Source organism: Xenopus tropicalis, chromosome 2 (assembly GCF_000004195.4).
Source record: "Xenopus tropicalis strain Nigerian chromosome 2, UCB_Xtro_10.0, whole genome shotgun sequence".
NCBI lineage: Eukaryota > Metazoa > Chordata > Amphibia > Anura > Pipidae > Xenopus > Xenopus tropicalis.
Genome location: NC_030678.2, coordinates 52,079,120 through 52,097,552, shown reverse-complemented (window position 1 = coordinate 52,097,552; position 18,433 = coordinate 52,079,120). Strand labels below are relative to the sequence as shown.

Genomic DNA, 18,433 nt, shown 5'->3' with positions numbered 1-18,433 from the left:
GTCATACACATGGCTATTCTTGGAGAATTTTGCAAGGCATTGCAACAGAAACCCCTAATATATAAAATGTAACTTTCAATTTTAACAACATTAAAACACTCATAAGTTCATTTTCTCTACTTATTGATTTATGAAACCTCATACTATATTGTGCTTTGAAAGTCTTCCACTTTCAAAGACTTGCATGCAAGTCTCTGCCTCTGAAAATCAAGGTGATGGCAAGAACACAATTTTTGATTGGATAGCCCCCCTGAAACAATAAAATATACACTCGACCAGTGCAAAAACCATTTGTTTAAAACACTCCATAATGCCTTGAAATATTAACTGACCTATATCAGTAACCTTGTTTCCACTGTCCATAAAGAGATAAATGCTGTTATCCATAAAAAAACACCTTGGAACTAACTCGGGCCTACAAAAAGTGAAGGTGTGTCACAGCATGAATTATTAGACTGATGCTGTAGATTCTCCAGCGTTAACCAGGCCTGGACTGGCAATCTGTAGATTGTGGAAAATGCAGAGGGGCTGCTGTAAAATGGCACAGACAGTCTTTATTTAGAGGGCTGCTGGGAGGCTGATAGGGCTTCTGTGTACCTGAAATGCTATTTTGAATCCCACTCTGGACCTGTCCATTAGCTTCCCGTGTCACTCTATCTTCTAGTTTTCCAGTCTGACCAAAAATGGCCGTATCAAGAGCAGTAAAATACTATATTTTATACAGTCACACCTCACATCTCTATATTTTGGGATTCATTTAAATTTATTCTGGTTTGTTTTCAATTTACAATGATTTGTGACCCTTTAGTACTAAAACTATAAACTCATACATTGCTGTACCCTATTGACATTATCTGATGTGTAATGAAGTCAATAAATCTTTCCCCAGGCAAGTGATTAAATGTCATAATTAAAAGTATCTCAGAATAAACTCCAGTGAACCATTAAGACACTCCTATCACTGCTATTTTAGTAACCATTTTTAAAGCTGTAAAACTGTGGTTATTGTGATTCTGTAATATATAAACCAGAGGAATATGGCCATAGCTCTGAATGTGGGGAAACCCGATTCCATTCATGATTTTGGGGAATACATTGCAGTAATCTTCTCTAGCTTACCATGAACTACATTCATATATGGTGTGAGAGAGAAACAATGGTACTTGTGCAGCAGCATAAAGAATATTAGGCATTTTAAGAAAATATCTGCCCATATGTCAGTGCCAGTGATTATATAAAAATGATATTAAAAGAAAGCTGCATTCAATAAAAGCATCAGCTAACAAAAGATCAGTGTAGTTTTAGCTACTTTTTGTTTATAGAAAAACAAAATATTTCCATGCCTGCAATGTGTAGTGGTTTTGTCCTTGTAGTTTACCAATCAGTATTTGAACTGCAGAAGGTGCATCCATCCAACGCAGCATCCCACAGAGACGATAAATATGTATAAGCGGATGATAGGGCTTTGAGCGTCCTAAGGTATTGATGGCTCATTTCTATGGAGCAGCTGTGCACTCACAAAGCAAAGTGTTCCAGCTGTTTGAGGTGAGAGACTTGGATGTTCCTGTGCTTGGCAGTGGATGCTGCTGATAAATATTCAGAAAGGAAGCACGGGTTTTGGCTGTGTGTTTTGACATTTGACTTGTCACTTTTTTAAAAGAACACTGGTTCTAAATATGAGAAAGGACTACTATAAATACAGTGAGGCTCTATTGCCCAGCCCTTTGGAATAATACTGGCGAATAGGGGAGGGCTAACACAGAGCGATACAGTAATAGGTATAGAAATAGACACAGGAGTGATAAAGAGACTTACATGGGTAGCAGGAAACAGTAGTAGAGGCAAGACTAGTAACTGTCAAAGTGAAGGCTCAAGGAATGATGCACAAGACATATCAGTCCTTTATGTGGTGCTATGCTTGAAAGGGCATGAAAATGAACAAAACTACAATGTACACAGACATTGGTTTACTTAAAATATATATATATATATATACAGAAAAGGATCAAGCAGAGCAAAATAATTGTAGATGACAAGAGAAATGCTATTGATACTGTCGTGCAGCTGGAGAACTTTAAAAGCTGATGACAATAAAATTTCCTGGGACAAACTTCAAAAAGAGCACAGTCCCAGCAAATTAGGAACAGTTGGCACTGAACTGTCCATACATTCCTAAAACAAATCAGTTCGTTAAGAGAAAATAATAGGAAGCATGCTTCCTGAAGTCCCAGAAAAACATTTTGCACTGTCAAGAGATCCCCTATCCTCAAATCCCTTACTAACTGTCATGCTTTCACTAAAATCTGGGCCAGCTTTAAAAAACGGATATTTCACTCAACTGATATTACTTTTTTCCAATCTGATGATAGGAGGTTGAGGGGAAGAGGCACCTTTCTACATTTTGACAATAGAAAAGGGGAACCACACATTGAGAATAGTGTTCTTGTAGTCTCCAGAGCAACAGCTGAGCACTTTGATTAACTCTCTAAGGATCTGCTTGCAAGTACAGTAGCTGGGAAAACTAACCAGTCACTCATTTTGTGCAACAAAGAAAGCCTGGTCTATGGAGATGGCTTTTTATAGACAATTGTATATATCTTGGTAGATAAAGATTGCTGAGAGGTGCATCCCTGCTTCCCAACATGCGAGATGTGAACTCATTCTTGTTACACACTCTAACAGCTGCCTTTTCAGAGCTTCAATTAGAACTTAAAAGCAGCTACGCCACTGTTTAAAAAAAATCTGTCATCTGCATTTTGATGTGCATAATGAAGTTGTATCTTTATTATGTGTGTTCATTTTTAGATGAACAAATTATGCAAAGTTCTGTGGATGTAATACACAGGGCTTTAATTGTCAATAGTAATCATACAGTCCAATTACACCAACTTATTGGATGGTTTCTCTTTGTTTATATTGTACATCTGTATATATTCCAACTGCTGTTAACCATAATAAGTGTGAACATTACCTATTTAATACAAGTAACTAGGAAATGATTATGATAACAAAGCTGGAACACTAGTTAGTCTCTGCTTTAAAAATAGATTTAGAGAATACTATCTTTTGTGAAGCTATCTCTCAAAATATGAAATTCCTGAGTGCTTCTTAAATACCATATGAACACTATCTACACTTTCTGTTCATTAATAGTTTAAAGCAGCACATCTGGTGTAGCTACAGTGGTTGCAGTTGGAAAGATGGTCCTTAAGGGGCCCGGAGAAAAAAGAACTTTTATCTCAGAAGAAGAAAGAGAAAATCCCATACAGTATACAGGGGGAGAAAATTGATGGATAGGTGGGTTGGGATTAAAGGAGACATATCCTATAAAAATTATGAATGTACCAGGGAATTATACTCCTCTAGATATAGAAGGATTGGGCTTAAAAAGTTGTGTTTCTGACTGATTTATTGAGAAATTCCCCCCAAACCCCACTAGCCCCGCCCATCTGTCCCACTTCCTGCTGGCTGAATTCTCTGGATGAGCTGGGGAGCCGGCGGCCCTCCGTACCCTGCACTGTAGGGTAGGAACCAATCAGCAGCTAGGCTGACCTGATAGGGAACTGAAGCCTGTCTGTGCTTGTGTGAGTGCAGGGCTGTGATTGGCTCTCCCCCTCCTACTGTGCTTCTGGCAGGGACCGTTAGGACACGCCCACTCTCCATTTCACACTAGACAGAGAAGTGAGAGGATCTATAGGGAGCTCCAATAAAGGGGCCATTTTTACAGATAGGGTTAATTTTTAGCCCAAAGGGAAACCAGCACCGGACATTATTCATAATTGCCTACAAAATTAGCCATTTTTCCCATTTATCCAATATGTCTCCTTTAAGAAAGGGTAAAGGGTTGGGTTAAGGAGGGTAGCCTGCCCAAAATTTTGCAGTGGCGTTCGATGGCCTCTGTCTCTAGCAAGGATGTCTATTGATACAGCATAACTGAGGCCAATCTAGCTGACCACTGCTTATGTGCGAGAGTTGAGCAACAATTCCAACCCCAAAGTGTAACCTCTGCAGAGTAGCTTAACTAGACACCTACATTGACAAATGCATTTATACTAACACAAAGATATCCCCTGAAAGATATTTTATATTATGGATATAAAAAGTACATTAATCTCAGATATGATATACTCTACACTGTTCTGAATACCAAATTATTATGGTAAGGCTGCCCACTTGCTAGATATTCTGATAGACATTCTGCTTAGATTATAGTGCTGTCATTACAATGGTCAATGTGCATACATGAGGCTACTTGTAAATTGCCAGTTTACTGGTTTACTTGTAAAGGCCCATATGATGAATACATAATCATTTATATTTCCAGTCTGGGACAGGCCTCATACTGTCTAACACTGAATACACACCACAAGACATAATAAGCTAAAATTATATGAATGGCCTCTGACACTGGAAAGCTAAATATGTCCTCAACATTCATGCTTAAGTGATAACCTTGGCACCTGCAAAAATGAATAACGCCTGTATTTTTGTACACTGATATGTTTGAATTATAGAAGTGCTAGTAACACATGGAAGCAGGTTTAAACCATAACGGATTATTCTGATGGGCAGCTCAGTGGCACAGTGGGTAGCACTGTAAGCTCCACTGGGCCAGGGACTGATTGTGAATGATGAACAATCTCTGTAAAGCAATGTGAAAATGTGTCTGCAATACATAAACAGAAGATGATACTGATGGATCCACAAGGTCTTCTGTGTCCCCACATCCTTGTCCATCATCCCTTACTACTGGATAGATAAGCTCTGAACAAGGCTGTGCCTTAACTGCAAACTCCCACTATCCCATCAGATTAAAAAATTGAGAATTACACACTTCCAAAAAAATATTTGTTCTAATGATCTGTGATGCCATACACCTTTCCTGTGAGCCTAATGTTCTGGGAAAATATTCCCCTGTGAGAGATACACTGGTAGTAATCCAGGTTAAACAAAACTCAGATTCAGAACATGGAATTAACCAGTCTGGGGATTTCAATAAAATACATTACTACTTTAAAGCAATGGAGCTACCAGTGTAAGGGATTGGCACTAATGAAAAAGAAATACAGTGGAATCAACTCATTTAAAATGGCGATAATTTTATATGTGAGGATCTCTGCCAATTATTACACTTTTATTTTTGTATTCTAAACTTGCCAAGCTAATATGCTTTAGTCATGTCTTAAAAAAATAAAAGCCATTAAACAGGTCATTAAACCTGCAATATTGTTCCAGAGGATTATAGTTTGTAATATGATAATATTGTAAGTGCCATACTGTTAAGTGCTTTCAAATTATTATAATTTTACTATTATTGTCCAGTATCCAACTCTATCTTTGACCTTCTTCTTTTCACACTGTTAAGTCCAAGTGCTGCAGTCTTTCTAATATTATGGGCAGCTTGAACTTTGTGCTAGCCATACATGAAAAGTCCTGCTTGCTTGGCCACCTAAAAATGACTGGATTTTTGCCTGATTTGGCCACCACATGGTGCATCAACACTGAATAATCAATACGCCTGGACCTCAGGCCAATCATTGGATCTAAAGGGCAGATGAAATACAGTGGGTGGAAGGCTGTGTATATGGACCAATGTAGTCCTTAGTCTGACTTATATCTGTTGGAGCCCAATTAGATAACAATCAGCACTGAGATCTCTGACATGGTCAATCCATTTTCAATATGACTCAAGGTGTTTAATACTGTATCACACTGAATACAAATGTGTATGACTAATAAACGCAAGAGTTAGGGGCACTTTAAATTGCTTTATGGAAAAACGTAAACCCACATATGAAAACACTTCTTCATTTAAAATTTATGAAGCATACCTAAATATCCATCTCTTCCGTTGAGTGAAGTGAAGAAAGTAGGGCAGCTATCTATCTACAATATAAAATTTTGATGAAATGTAAGCTGTATACCCTCACACTATACATATTTATTCTGCTCCCCTTGTCCAAAAATGACTCTTAAAAAGTTGCTTTTATTAAAAAATAAAAACAAAAGAAAAAGCTTTTGGCTAATGACCTATGAGGTCCGTCAATTAATAACATGCCAGATTCTATGAATTATAACTGGACTTCTCAGTTCAGTGAGTAATGAAGGAAAAAGTGATCATTTCATTACAGAGAGAGGTTGGATGCTTTCCTTAATCGATAAAGCAGACTTTAAATGATTATTGCAGCTATAAGAGTAAATATGAATAGCTAACAAGAAAATAGTTAACTTGCAAAAAGACAGAAGGACAGATTCATTAAGATGAATAAGATTCTAAACAAAAACATTAATTTTTCTTTCACTTTTGACTGAAAATGTATTGCTACTATAGATTACATTGGAGCAGTAGGGCATCTTTGTGTCTATCCTGCCTCTGAAAAGGGCAGCGTCAATTCGTTTACACTCCTCTCTGCTTATCTTGACCTTTCCTCCCCTTAGCCAATTACACCACCAGACTACATTACCCAGCATCCCTAAGACAACAACTTCCACGACACTCGCCTAACCTTGTCATGGCCCTGTACCCTTAACTCGTGCCTCGTTCTATCCTGGGGCCCCTTTCTGCTAAATCCAGGAGCTACCACCTCCCCAAACATAGCACTAATTCTAGGGTCCCCACAGCGGGTTGCATCAGTAGTTGCGGCAGACTTTCAAAATAGAATCACACACTAATGCCCTTTCAATGGACCAGAAGTGAAGCAATACTGTTAGTCACAACATGCAGCCAACTTTCAATTGTGTAATTTAAACATATCATTTTAACATCGGTGCAAATGTGGCGAGTGCAGCTCACCTTGTGGCCCCAATTACACTAGAATTCTTGGAAAAATGCTGAAATTTAGATATTAGTATATTTGTTATCTTTTTTTTTTTTACTGCGTTCATAAATTATATTCAATAAGCCGTGAACAATTGAAAATAGTTTTTAAAACACAAGAAAAAAGTAATAATCAAGTCTGTTTTATTACATCATATATCAGTGTTTTATGCGACACAACAGCCCAGTGGCCAAGTGTCTCTGGAAACATTAGCAACTCTGCTAGGCGGTTTTGCTGTTCCTCTGTACAGAAGTGTATTGGGATTTGTTATATGATTAAAGTGATTTTCAAAGAAATAGGGTAAGTGGGGAAGTTTACATAAGAACGGAACATTATTTAAAGGAGGCAAATGATTCTAATTGGAGTTCCAACCCACCAGTTGCACAATAAGGAATTAAAGGCAAAATGTAACAATGGTGTTACTGACCCTTCTCTGATTACGGTTGCCACCTGGCTGGTGTATAACTGGCCAGCTAGTAAGAAATGATGCCTTATGCCCATGTTATTACAGTAATATGGCAGAAAGTTAGAATACAAGAAGCTGGTATTTCTTTCCAAACTCCTTTCTCCTGATTGATTTACCTCATGTAAGAGTTCCACTGAATGATATATAAGCATCTGGAGCCTAATGAACATACATAGAGAATTTTGGAATGAATGATCACTATATGTGATTATATTAGGAAAAGCTCCCCAAAAGAAAGGTGTTTTTATATAAGGCCCATGAGTAACTGGTTATAGTAATATGACACCAGGCTGTTTCGCTGCTTTAAACAGTCATTAAAATTTCTGCTATAACTAATCTCTATTAAAGCCCTATTTTGTATCATGATGAGCATACATAAAGCACAGGGTGACAAAACAGATCTCATTCTACACTCATATTAAAACACCAAAGAGGCCCACCCTGTCCTATTTTCTATTTCACCCTTGGCTGGATCATTTTCTGCCTCTATTCCCGTTGCTAATTCAAACTAATTAAAGTATAAAATAGAATAATTTGCGCGTCTCTGTAACTCTCCTGCCTACTCCATGAGTTATGTCTCTGTGTTAGCACTTTGTATGAGCAATACCCTTTCTGATCAGCTCACTAACCGTAGAACTCATTTACCACAGAGAGTTACCACATCGAAAACACCCAGGAATAATGAAGAGGAGAGAGAGGAGAAAAAAGAAATAAAAAGACGAATACTAGGCATTTCTGCTCCGATTTCAAATTTCACACTTCAGCACTTCCAAAAATGGGTAACGTGAAATTTTTCATTTTTCTTTTTCATGTAATTATATGGCATTGCTTAAATGGATTTTTTCCTTATAAACATTCAGAAATGAAGCCAGCGAGCAGCCAGAGCAAAAGGTTTGTGGAAGGTGGAGCATTTGTCAGTGTAAGAGAATCAAAATTTCCTCTCTCATGCCAATTACTTGTTTAGCAACTACCAAGATGCAGTTGGCTAAGGGGCTGTCACTGTGTACATTCACCACTAATTCCTATGGAAAGGTCTACACAGAACAGACCCACTCTTCATAATATACACTAGAAGATTTGATTGCACACGTTCTGAAAACAGGTATTGTTCTGCAATTTACCATGAGACTAAACTTAAAACAATCCATAATTTTCCAAGAATAAAATCAGGCTTCCGGAAGAAGGGATGTCTGGTTTAATTCATAGGTCAGTATGCTCCAACCTTAGATAAATGATTTTCCCTGCGCCTCAGAAAGCCGAACTGTAAGGAAGCAACACACCAGGGGTTTTAAATGAAATACTGAATATAAAATGGGTCCACATTTTTGCTTCAAGATTTGTGACTCTTAATAAGTCAAGAAGTTTGTTTGATTCGCAAAACAGTGTTTAGCTAAATACAGGACTAATACTTTTGGCTAGAAGTCTTCAATGTGTTTCCCAGGATTATGCCATCAAGGGGTCAGTGATGCCTCTTCCTTTTGGAAGAAAACTTATAGAAACATGTAGACACAATATTTACAGGTCACAGCTCTGTAGTAAGTTAAAAAATCTGATTTATCTAAATCAGGGGTCCCCAACTTTTTTATCCACGAGCCACTATAAAAATGTGGGGAGAACAGAAATGAGCATGAAAAATGGTAGACCTTATGTGAACTGGCAGCCTACAGAAGGCTCTGTTTGACAGTATATCTGGTTTTAATGCAACAAAACTTGCCTCCAAGCAAGAAATTCAAAAATAAGCACCTGCTTTGAGGCCACTGGAAGAAGCATCCAAGGGGTTGATAAGCAACATGTTGCTCCTGAGCCACTGGACTCTTAACCAATGGTTTATAACGGGGAGTTTGGAATTCATTCCCAGAATTCTTTTTGTTTACTTTTATCTGTATGAGGCAGTCTCCTCAACCTTAATGATTTGTTTCCAATGGTTTATAGAGAGTGAAAATAAATTAAATAAGGTAAATGATACATCAATCTTTGCTGAAAATAGTGGGACATTCAAAGACTTTTGTGACACATTTGGCAGTGTACTTCTGATAGTGAGCAAGCTTACAATCAATATATTGCCCATATGTTAGCAAAGAATACTTTTGGCTGACGTAGCCCTCAGTTTGTAGGGAAGGATCACGCTCAGGTACAATAATTACACAGACTGCTTAAGGAAACTATCAACCTAATTAAGTCGCTGTCAAAAAAAGGAACAGTGTCCGTTAACAATATGCAGAATAGGTAGCAATTAGAAGGAACCTCATTTTTGGGGGGATGGGGTGAGGGGAAAAAATAGAACAATTAGTGGTAATTAAGAAATTAACTTGTCGGATACAATTGCCTTGGCTAATTACCACAAAAATCATTGACTTCACATAGAGCACAGATGAAATACCACCTATGGCTAAATCTGAAGGATGAAATAGAATTGGATAGGGAGAGCAGAACGAGAGACAGAGCGATCAATAGATTAATAAGAAAAACTAGATGACAGGACAATGAGTTCTGAAGTTTATTTTTGAAAACAGATAGCCTCTTAAGGATTACATGGCTTCTTAATGCACGTATTAATAAAGTCGAGTCACTGCTAACGAGAGACAGAGCTATGCAATTAGTAAAAAGTGCTGCTAATCAATACATAATTACTGTGGAGAGAGTTTAGGCATCAAATATATTTTTAAAGTTATAGGAGGATAGGAAAGAAGAGCTTTCCGCAACAACAGGCGTTTCCTTTTGCACAGAATCTAAGGGCACAGATAATCTCTGGTTATTCCCTAGGTAACTGTTGTTACGTACAATTATTACACATGCATGTAGAAACGAAAACATTCCAACATTCAGCAATTGTCACGTGAAATGAGTCTGCCAGACCAAAGATACAAAATGGTACAAATCGGACTTTAACTTACGTGACTCTCATATTAAAGAACTGACCACAATGGCAAACTGGTAAGAAAATGGTACCAGGTAGCTTCCTGATTTCTCCCACCTAATTACCCACAAATAGCACAAGGAGCCGAGCAGCAGCCTATGCCTGCATATGTCATAAAAGGAATAGGTTTATATGTAAAAAAAGTTGTGAGTGGAAAACTACTCGCAATGTGAACATTTTTATCTGAAAATCTAGCGAACCCGTAAATAGCTTAATAACCACATTCACCAGTGGGACAAAGACCGCAGATTTAATAGTTAGCAACAGAGTCTGTAATGAAACTTCTTATTGAAAAAGTAAAATCACAGTGCAATAACTAACAGTTAATTCTTATTTATGCAATTTTTATTCCGTTTATGACTCTGATTACCTTCTTAATGTTTTCCCAGGTGCAGTAGCAAATAGCAACCAATAAGATGCTTGATGTTGCTATATATGTTGCAGAAAACCTTTTATTACATAACCCGTTATTATGGACGTTATTGTCATTGTGCACATTAGTGTGCTGTTGCCAATGCGTGTGCTAAATGTTTTACTGTTTGACAAAGTATGAGAAGCTATAGGTATCTGGGGCAGATGACAGTCCCATGAAGGCATTTAGCAACATGCTAAGTGCAAGGTTTCCTCAAATTTCACTAGCTGTAATACATCCAAATCATTTTCCTATTCGACTTTTAAGAGGTTCCCTGGCAGTTTCAACTCCAGGCCCTTCCATTCTTGAATCTGTTGGCAACCCTAAAACACCACTGTGGTTGAGAACTTTCATATTAAAGGGGTAGTTTAACTGTAAATTAACTTTTGGTATGTTATACTTGTATAGTTTTTGAATTATTTGCCTTATTCTTCTGCCTCTTTTCAGCTTTCAAATGAGGGACACTGACCCCGACAACCAAGTGAGTGGGTCAGTGAGGCTACAATCTTCCTTGTGTTTATTACTTTTTATCGCTTATAATTAGACTCTAGCAACCAGATAGGCGCTGAAATGCCAAACTGGACAGTTTCTGAATAACAAGATCAATAATTAAAATACCACAAATAATAAAATATGAAGACCGATTGCAGATTGTTTCAGAATATCACTCTTTACATCATATTACAGTTTATTTGAAGATCAGCGACCCCTTTCAATAACTACAAATTAAGACATAAATCATTTCATACTGATCTTTCCTCTACTACAGGAATAGACAACCCTTAGTGCTACAAAAGTTGCAGAATTGTATCTCTGTGCAACTTTGCCTTTTTGCAATAACTAGAGCAAGGAAAGCTGTTTGTCACTGTTCTACCACTTTTACTTGCATTTCCAAATACCTACAAACTTATTCCTTCGACTCTGTCTACTGCATTCCATGACCTCTTTCTCTGCATGCTATCGAGCAAGTTCTAATTGCTGGGTCATTCTTTTCATACAGGTGTCAGCTGCTTAAAATATCGATATTACAGGATGCTTTGGTATGTTCCAGCTAGCCCAAGACTTACCCTAGTCATTCATTATACAGCTGCCAGAAGACTGAATCACTAAACCAAATTTGCATGAAATCTGAATTCTACATAGCTGCTATCCAAACAGAACGAACTCGGTCCACTCTAATCTTTTCACGGAAAAGTCAATTTGCAAGAGAAAACGTGCATTAATGTCTCCTGCGGCGAGCAGGGAAAAGGATTAAACATCTCTCGCTTTAATTCCGAATTATCATAAACCCGACACAAACAATTACAAGGTGTGGAGAAAAGGCTTCCATGTTTCGGATACAAGGTGGCTCAATCCGACACCTTGGAAAATGTGATTTGGACAAATTACGCAGGCCTGCGTCTATTTATTTATTTCTTTTCAGACTTATTTTGTTTTCCATGCCAAGGGATTTTCAAACCCGCTCTGTTGGATTTCCGAAACAGATTGAAATCCATCGCCACTAGACAAGCTTGCAGTGCCTTGGCTCATGTCTGGGAAGATTTATTTTTTGGGAACAAAATCTATATGTCTTGCCATCCAATATTTATAGAAGTGCATTGAATCAAAATTTTAACACATTGTTGCCGGAAGATTCTGTTGTCATGAAAAAGGTTCTTGTCAGACAAATCTAAAATCCAACAGATAAACTTTTATTCTATAACAAGGTGCAGACGCTACCAGGATAAATTGCAGGAAGTCTGGAATATATTTATTGGAAACATCCTGCTGAATTGGATGAAAAAGCTATGACACTGTGCATTGTGACACTGTTTGCAGGGATCAGCACTGAATCCTACAGAAAGCCTGTGCCATATTGTTGTAATATATCGAGACACTGTATTGCCACTGATTGCTACAGGAAGTCTGGGATAGATCACAAGAACTCAACTTATCGCTTAGGTTTTTTTTTTTTAAATGCATCATCTGTAGCTCATTGAAAGATGAATTCCGTTTTTAGGCTGAAAACCTTTTCTAACAAAGACTTCTGGTGAAAATAATGCAGATATGGGATCCATTGTCTGGAAACCCATTATTCAGAAAGCTCTGAATTAAGGAAAAGCCATCTCCCATAGACTTCATTTTAATCAAAGAATTCAGATTTTTCTCTGTAATATTGAAACAGTGGAGGACAAGACACTGATCACTAATGAAGTGTAAGTGAAGTTAAGAGACATTTTGCCTCATTTGGTAGGGCAGGTTTTTTATCTGGATCCTTGCAATGCACTTAGTGCCCATGAATCTGAATGGAGTGCAGATACATGCATTTGGCAGTGCTGTATTTATGAGAGATGGGTTATAGCTGCACATGGATGCCTCCTAGCTTGCTCATCAATAGAAGTAAGCCCTTTACTTATCTCCTGCCTATGCAGTGACAGGTGGATGAGATTGATGTCACTATTTAAAGACATGGGGTGGATGTACATTGGTATTTTCCAACCTTTTCCTTAAAAATCTAAATGTGAGAGAGAAAAATGTGGTTCATTCTTTAGATCAGTGCTGCCCAACTTTCTAGTAGGCTGATTAAAAGCTATATCTTATGTTAATGTACCACAATATATTGAATGAATGATGTTACACAAAGAGCTCTTGGCTAAAGGTGGTGCAACAGGTGAGGCCACAAAAGCCTGGGCCTAGGGCGGCACAAACATAGGGGCGGCCGCCCCGCCGCACGCAAATTTTAAAATTTTGCTCCCATATGGAGCAATGGGGACCTCTCCCCACCGCTCCATATGGGAGTTTTAACATTGGCGTCGGCAAATGTGTGTTCGCGCGTGCGGGGTGGGTCGTACACGCATGAATGGGGGCAGCCTTGGGACGCCCCCAGTTTAAATCTGGTGCTGGGTGCAAATATACTGGAAGATCACATGTGACAGCAGGTCTCCCAACTGGACTCCTTTGTTTATAAATTGAATTTTAACCAAAATTTTATTGCCAACAATTTTGGCCAAAAATAAAATAAAGCTATGGGTAATCACTGCCAGGCCAAGATAGCACACATTGTGATTGTGGGGCAAGGGCCAATGCCAAGGCTAAGTGATGAGTGGGCGGTAGGGGGACAGGGGCCCAGACTAGGGGTGGGCAGACAAGAGATATGTGCCTAGCTCCTCGCAATCATTGCACCCTAGGTATGAACCTATTATGCCCTACTCTGTCCCTGGTCACAATATTATTGAATTTCTCTGAATCTCACAAGATATGAACAATTTCACACTGGAAGAACAATTTAATCTTTGATAAATCAGCCCATAAGTGTGCAGTGACCGTAACATGTAAAACTGCTCCTATCACCTTTGCTTAGGTGAGCAGTGTAGCAGCACTCAATCACACGCATAGATGTGCTGTGACAGTGGTCATGAATCTCATAAGAAAATTCAATGTACTTACCTGTCTCTCTGACATGACGTATAGATATTTGTTGTCTGTGGAGAATGCCATGTCCCTTAGTAAAGGAATCTCATCTCGCGTAACATTCACTACTTCATATGGAATGCCTCCATCAGGGGGTCCATCAGCCCTGATCTGTGAAGAACATAAATATAGATATATATATAAATTACTAGGTTCATGTGTTTGGACATGCCCAGTGCTTCCACAGATAATTACCATGAAGTGTTGATAGGCTTTAAATCGAGTGGGAGAAAGTTATATGACCACCCCACCCCCCACTACAAGCAGCTTTCAGCAATGACATACTAAACTCCCATTTATATATATATATATATATATATACACATATATATATATATATATATATATATATATATATATATATATATATATATACACACATATATATATATATATATACCTAATTTGTCCTTCGCTGTCACTATATTTAGCTTTCTCTCTCTGCTCACTGTTTTATCTTCTCATTTTCATTTTGCCTGTCACTCAGTCCTTTTCATTTGTCTCTTATCTGACTGCTTCAGGCAGGTCCCTATTTAATGGTGCTAGAGCCACAGCATGTTTAGCCACAAATATAATAAAATCTGCAGTCCTCTCTTTTCAAACTAGAGCTTCCAGAATCCCTTTAACAGCCCAGGGGCTGCATATTGGAAATCCTTGATAGAGAGATGCCATACTGATGCCATCTTCTTATGTCACTATACACACTGTCTCACAGCTGAAGCCCCTTCCCAGAGAAGGGAAAATAGATCTGTGAGGTGCCCAGAGCAGTGGGCAAAGATTAATCCCCTACAATGACAGCAGTAGCACATAATCCCATGTCAGTCCCATAGCCCATTTCAGAGTGAGGTCAATATTCCCTGTCATTACAGGCAACTAAGTGCAAGGATATTTATTTATTTACTGCGGCAGAGCACGAAAATGGTAATGCAAGGCAAAAAGAAAAAGGATGAATTTGTTACAAGACCAAGTCAGGTTAAGGCATCAAAACATGGGGCATTTTGCCTTGTCCCCTGTGTGACATGCTCCATCTCATCTTTATGACATTGATGCACAGAAAATAGAAATTATTGATCTCTGCAGACCCATGCAAACATGTACGCATGTATCTGCGTGAATGCAAAATGTGGGGCATGCACTTAGTTTTGTGAATTCGTGGACATGCATACATTCGCTTGTGTCACGTGTGCATGGGTTTGTGGGGATCAATAATGGCAATTTCCCTGGTGTTGATGGCAAATAAAACAGCTACAAATTATAATTCACAGTCACCTAAAACCAGAAGGCAATTTCATGCAAAACTCCAAAGAGAAAGTGGTTATTATATATATATATATATATATATATATATATATATAGAGCAAAAGAAAAGTAGATGCCGCACTCACAGGTCTTAGTGAAAAATAATGAAAATATTTTTATTGTGACAGACTAACGTTTCGGCTGAGTCCACAGCCTTTCTCAAAGTGAGAAAAGGCTGTGGACTCAGCCGAAACGTTAGTCTGTCACAATAAAAATATTTTCATTATTTTTCACTAAGACCTGTGAGTGCGGCATCTACTTTTCTTTTGCTCTATATTATTTTACATACTGCACCCAGGCAACTGTGACCTTATTTTGACGTGAGTGCCTGCTTCTCTTCTATTTTATATATATATATATATATATATATAATATTTAAAGTATGTTAAAAAAATCAGAAATTGATGTTGACCCAATTGAATATTGAGTCATAAACCTTACTAGCTTTTTTGGCAATTTGGAACTGCATTCCTCTAGAGAAAAGAAGTTATTGCAATAATAGTATTATCATAAAACTTAATCTGAAATGAGTATAAAGAAAAACAATTCCTAAACTATATCAGAATGTAAAGTTCTTTTCAGTAGCTCATGAGGGATATGCTTTGTGCAAATCAGGCAATCAAGGCTGCAATGTATTTCTAGATTCTGACTCCTGGTTAAAAATTCATTGCCTTTGGGGGGTTGGGTGACAAGCGGCGTCCTGTATGCACGTGGCAGGATTTGCATTTCTGAGTTGCCATTTGATTGTAACACGTTGTCATGCTGAGAGGTGCGGATTTAAGCGGGGAAGTCTGGCGTGTGTCTGGAGATGGATTAAACCAGCCTCCCAAACCAAAGGTACAGAGTAGCCCACTGGGCCATTGTGACACTGATAGCATCAGCTGTTGGCCAAGGACTCTAAATCTAGGGACATCTAAGCTGGGGTGGGAGTGAGACTCAACTTCAGGGAACACTCCTATCATAACAATATTAATAATTTAGAAATTACTATAATATATTATTATGTATAATTGTTTGATACCATCTACAGAACACCTGCCCTATTATCATAAGCATTCTATTATTCATTGTCATTACCCACCTGTTGAGTATGGTTGTTATCCCTGACAATTGTTTCTGTTGATATATACATGCAGACACTTGTAGTCTACATTTTACATTGTTAGCAAGAAAATATGACTCAATGACTATTGGAGTGGTTCAACTTTAATTTAACCTTTGGTATATTATAGAATGGCCAATTCTGAGCAACTATTTAGTTGGCCCTTATTCTTTATTTTGTATTTGTTTTTTTTATTATTTATCCTTGTCTGATTTTCCAGCTTTCAAATGGTGGTTATGATCCCAGCAACCAAAAAACTATTCTTATTGTTACTTTTTATTACTTAACTTTCTATTCAGGCCCTCTCCTCTTCATATTCCAGTCTCTCATTATACCACTGTCTTGCTACATTAATTCAGACCCTAGCAACCAGACAGGTGCTGAAAATCCAAACTGGAGAGTTGAACAACAAGCTAAATAATTGAAAAACCACAAATAATAAGAATGAAGACCAACTACAAATTGTCTTAGAATATCACTCTCTACATCGGGGATCCTCGTAAGCCACACCCACATGTAAAAAGTGTTGGGGAGCCACAGAAGCATGAAAAAAATTCAGGATGCTAAATAAGGGCTGTGATTGGCTATTTGGTAGCCCCGTGTGGACTGCTAGCATGCAGGAAGCTGTGCTTGGAGTAAAACTGCTTCTTTGTGCTTCAAAAACTTGTCTACAAGTAAGAGATTTAAAAATGGGCTCCTACTTTGAGGCCACTGGTAGCAACATCAAAGGGGGTAGTGAGCAACTTGTTGCCCATGAGCCACTGTTTGGGGATCACTGCTCTACATAATACTAGAGATAATGTCCCACGGGAGATTAGTCACCCATGATAAATCTCTTCTACCACAGGCAGTTAATCTCCCCAAAAGGCCTTTACACCAGCATGTGTTCCCCTGAATAGTGGTTATTAAATTTTAGGGTAATGTCCCATAGGGAGAAAGCCTTTCCATTGGCAAAAATGGAAATCACCAGTGGAATTGCTTTGCTTTGGCTTTACGAAGTCGCTCAAAAAGACTCCAGAAAATTGAAGTGATGTGTATGTCATTCCACCGCCAATTCCCTTTATTGCTTGTGCAAAGACTTTTCAGGGACTTCAATCACCATGTCATCTTCTCGAGACCTTGGCCAAACAATCTCTTTAGGCCTTAGGTACAAAAGGTTTGATTATTAGATGACCTAATAAATGTGATAGTCTAATACTGTTTGCTAGTGCTCTGCCAAGTATTAATGGTGTTCCCTATGACACAAAAGAGTATGAACTGGGCACAAAATTGGTTACTTGATAAGATGTGCATTTCCTTAGGAGACAATAGGGTTACCAACTGGCAGGTATTTTAATGGGTAAAAATGATTATTCATGTTATTAATATGGAAAAAACTTAACAAATATTGTAAGTTTAAGAAGTGTAAGACATCAGCGATTTAGGGTGCTTACTGTAGGAACAGCTTGGTTGTCCCCAAGTAATAGTACAATTAATAAATACCAGTTACTGGGCATTCCATGTTAAAATAGCATTAAGGATATTTTATTAAATCAAAAATAAAAAAATAAATATCCCAATACATTTTGAACCTTCAGCAGGGTCTTTGTCAGGCCAATGTCCAAAATACACAGCAGGCAAAGGTAACGTCTTACAGAATGTAATATAAAACGAAGATATGAGGAAAATATTCCAAATTGCCTTAGTTGGAGCCAAAATCTCTTCACATTATTTCCAAGCACTGCTTGCAGCATCTTCTGGTATCAATAGTGACCCTTCACTCTACTGGTCGCTACTGGTAAATGTTGCAGGGCAACATACACTTTTATGCAGCCTTTAAGCTTGGGTTGTACTGTATATTATTTGCACAATTGTTCTGAATTATTTATGGTGTCCTTCTGAGGTTATATGTACTGCAAAATGAAGATGATAAAACCCTGCCTTTCACCTGCAATATTTTCATTATCTCTGCTAATACCATTGGGCAATA

At 38.1% G+C, this 18,433-nt stretch overlaps 1 protein-coding gene across 2 annotated transcripts in view; it reads right to left on the bottom strand.

Annotated features, from left to right (window-relative positions):
• plxna2 (plexin A2) overlaps positions 1-18,433 on the bottom strand; it is a 185,023-nt gene that overhangs the window by 80,122 nt on the left and 86,468 nt on the right. For both annotated transcript variants that reach the window (NM_001123475.1, XM_018091073.2), the window contains 1 exon segment: positions 14,040-14,174. In NM_001123475.1, coding sequence (NP_001116947.1) covers positions 14,040-14,174 — 135 coding nt within the window.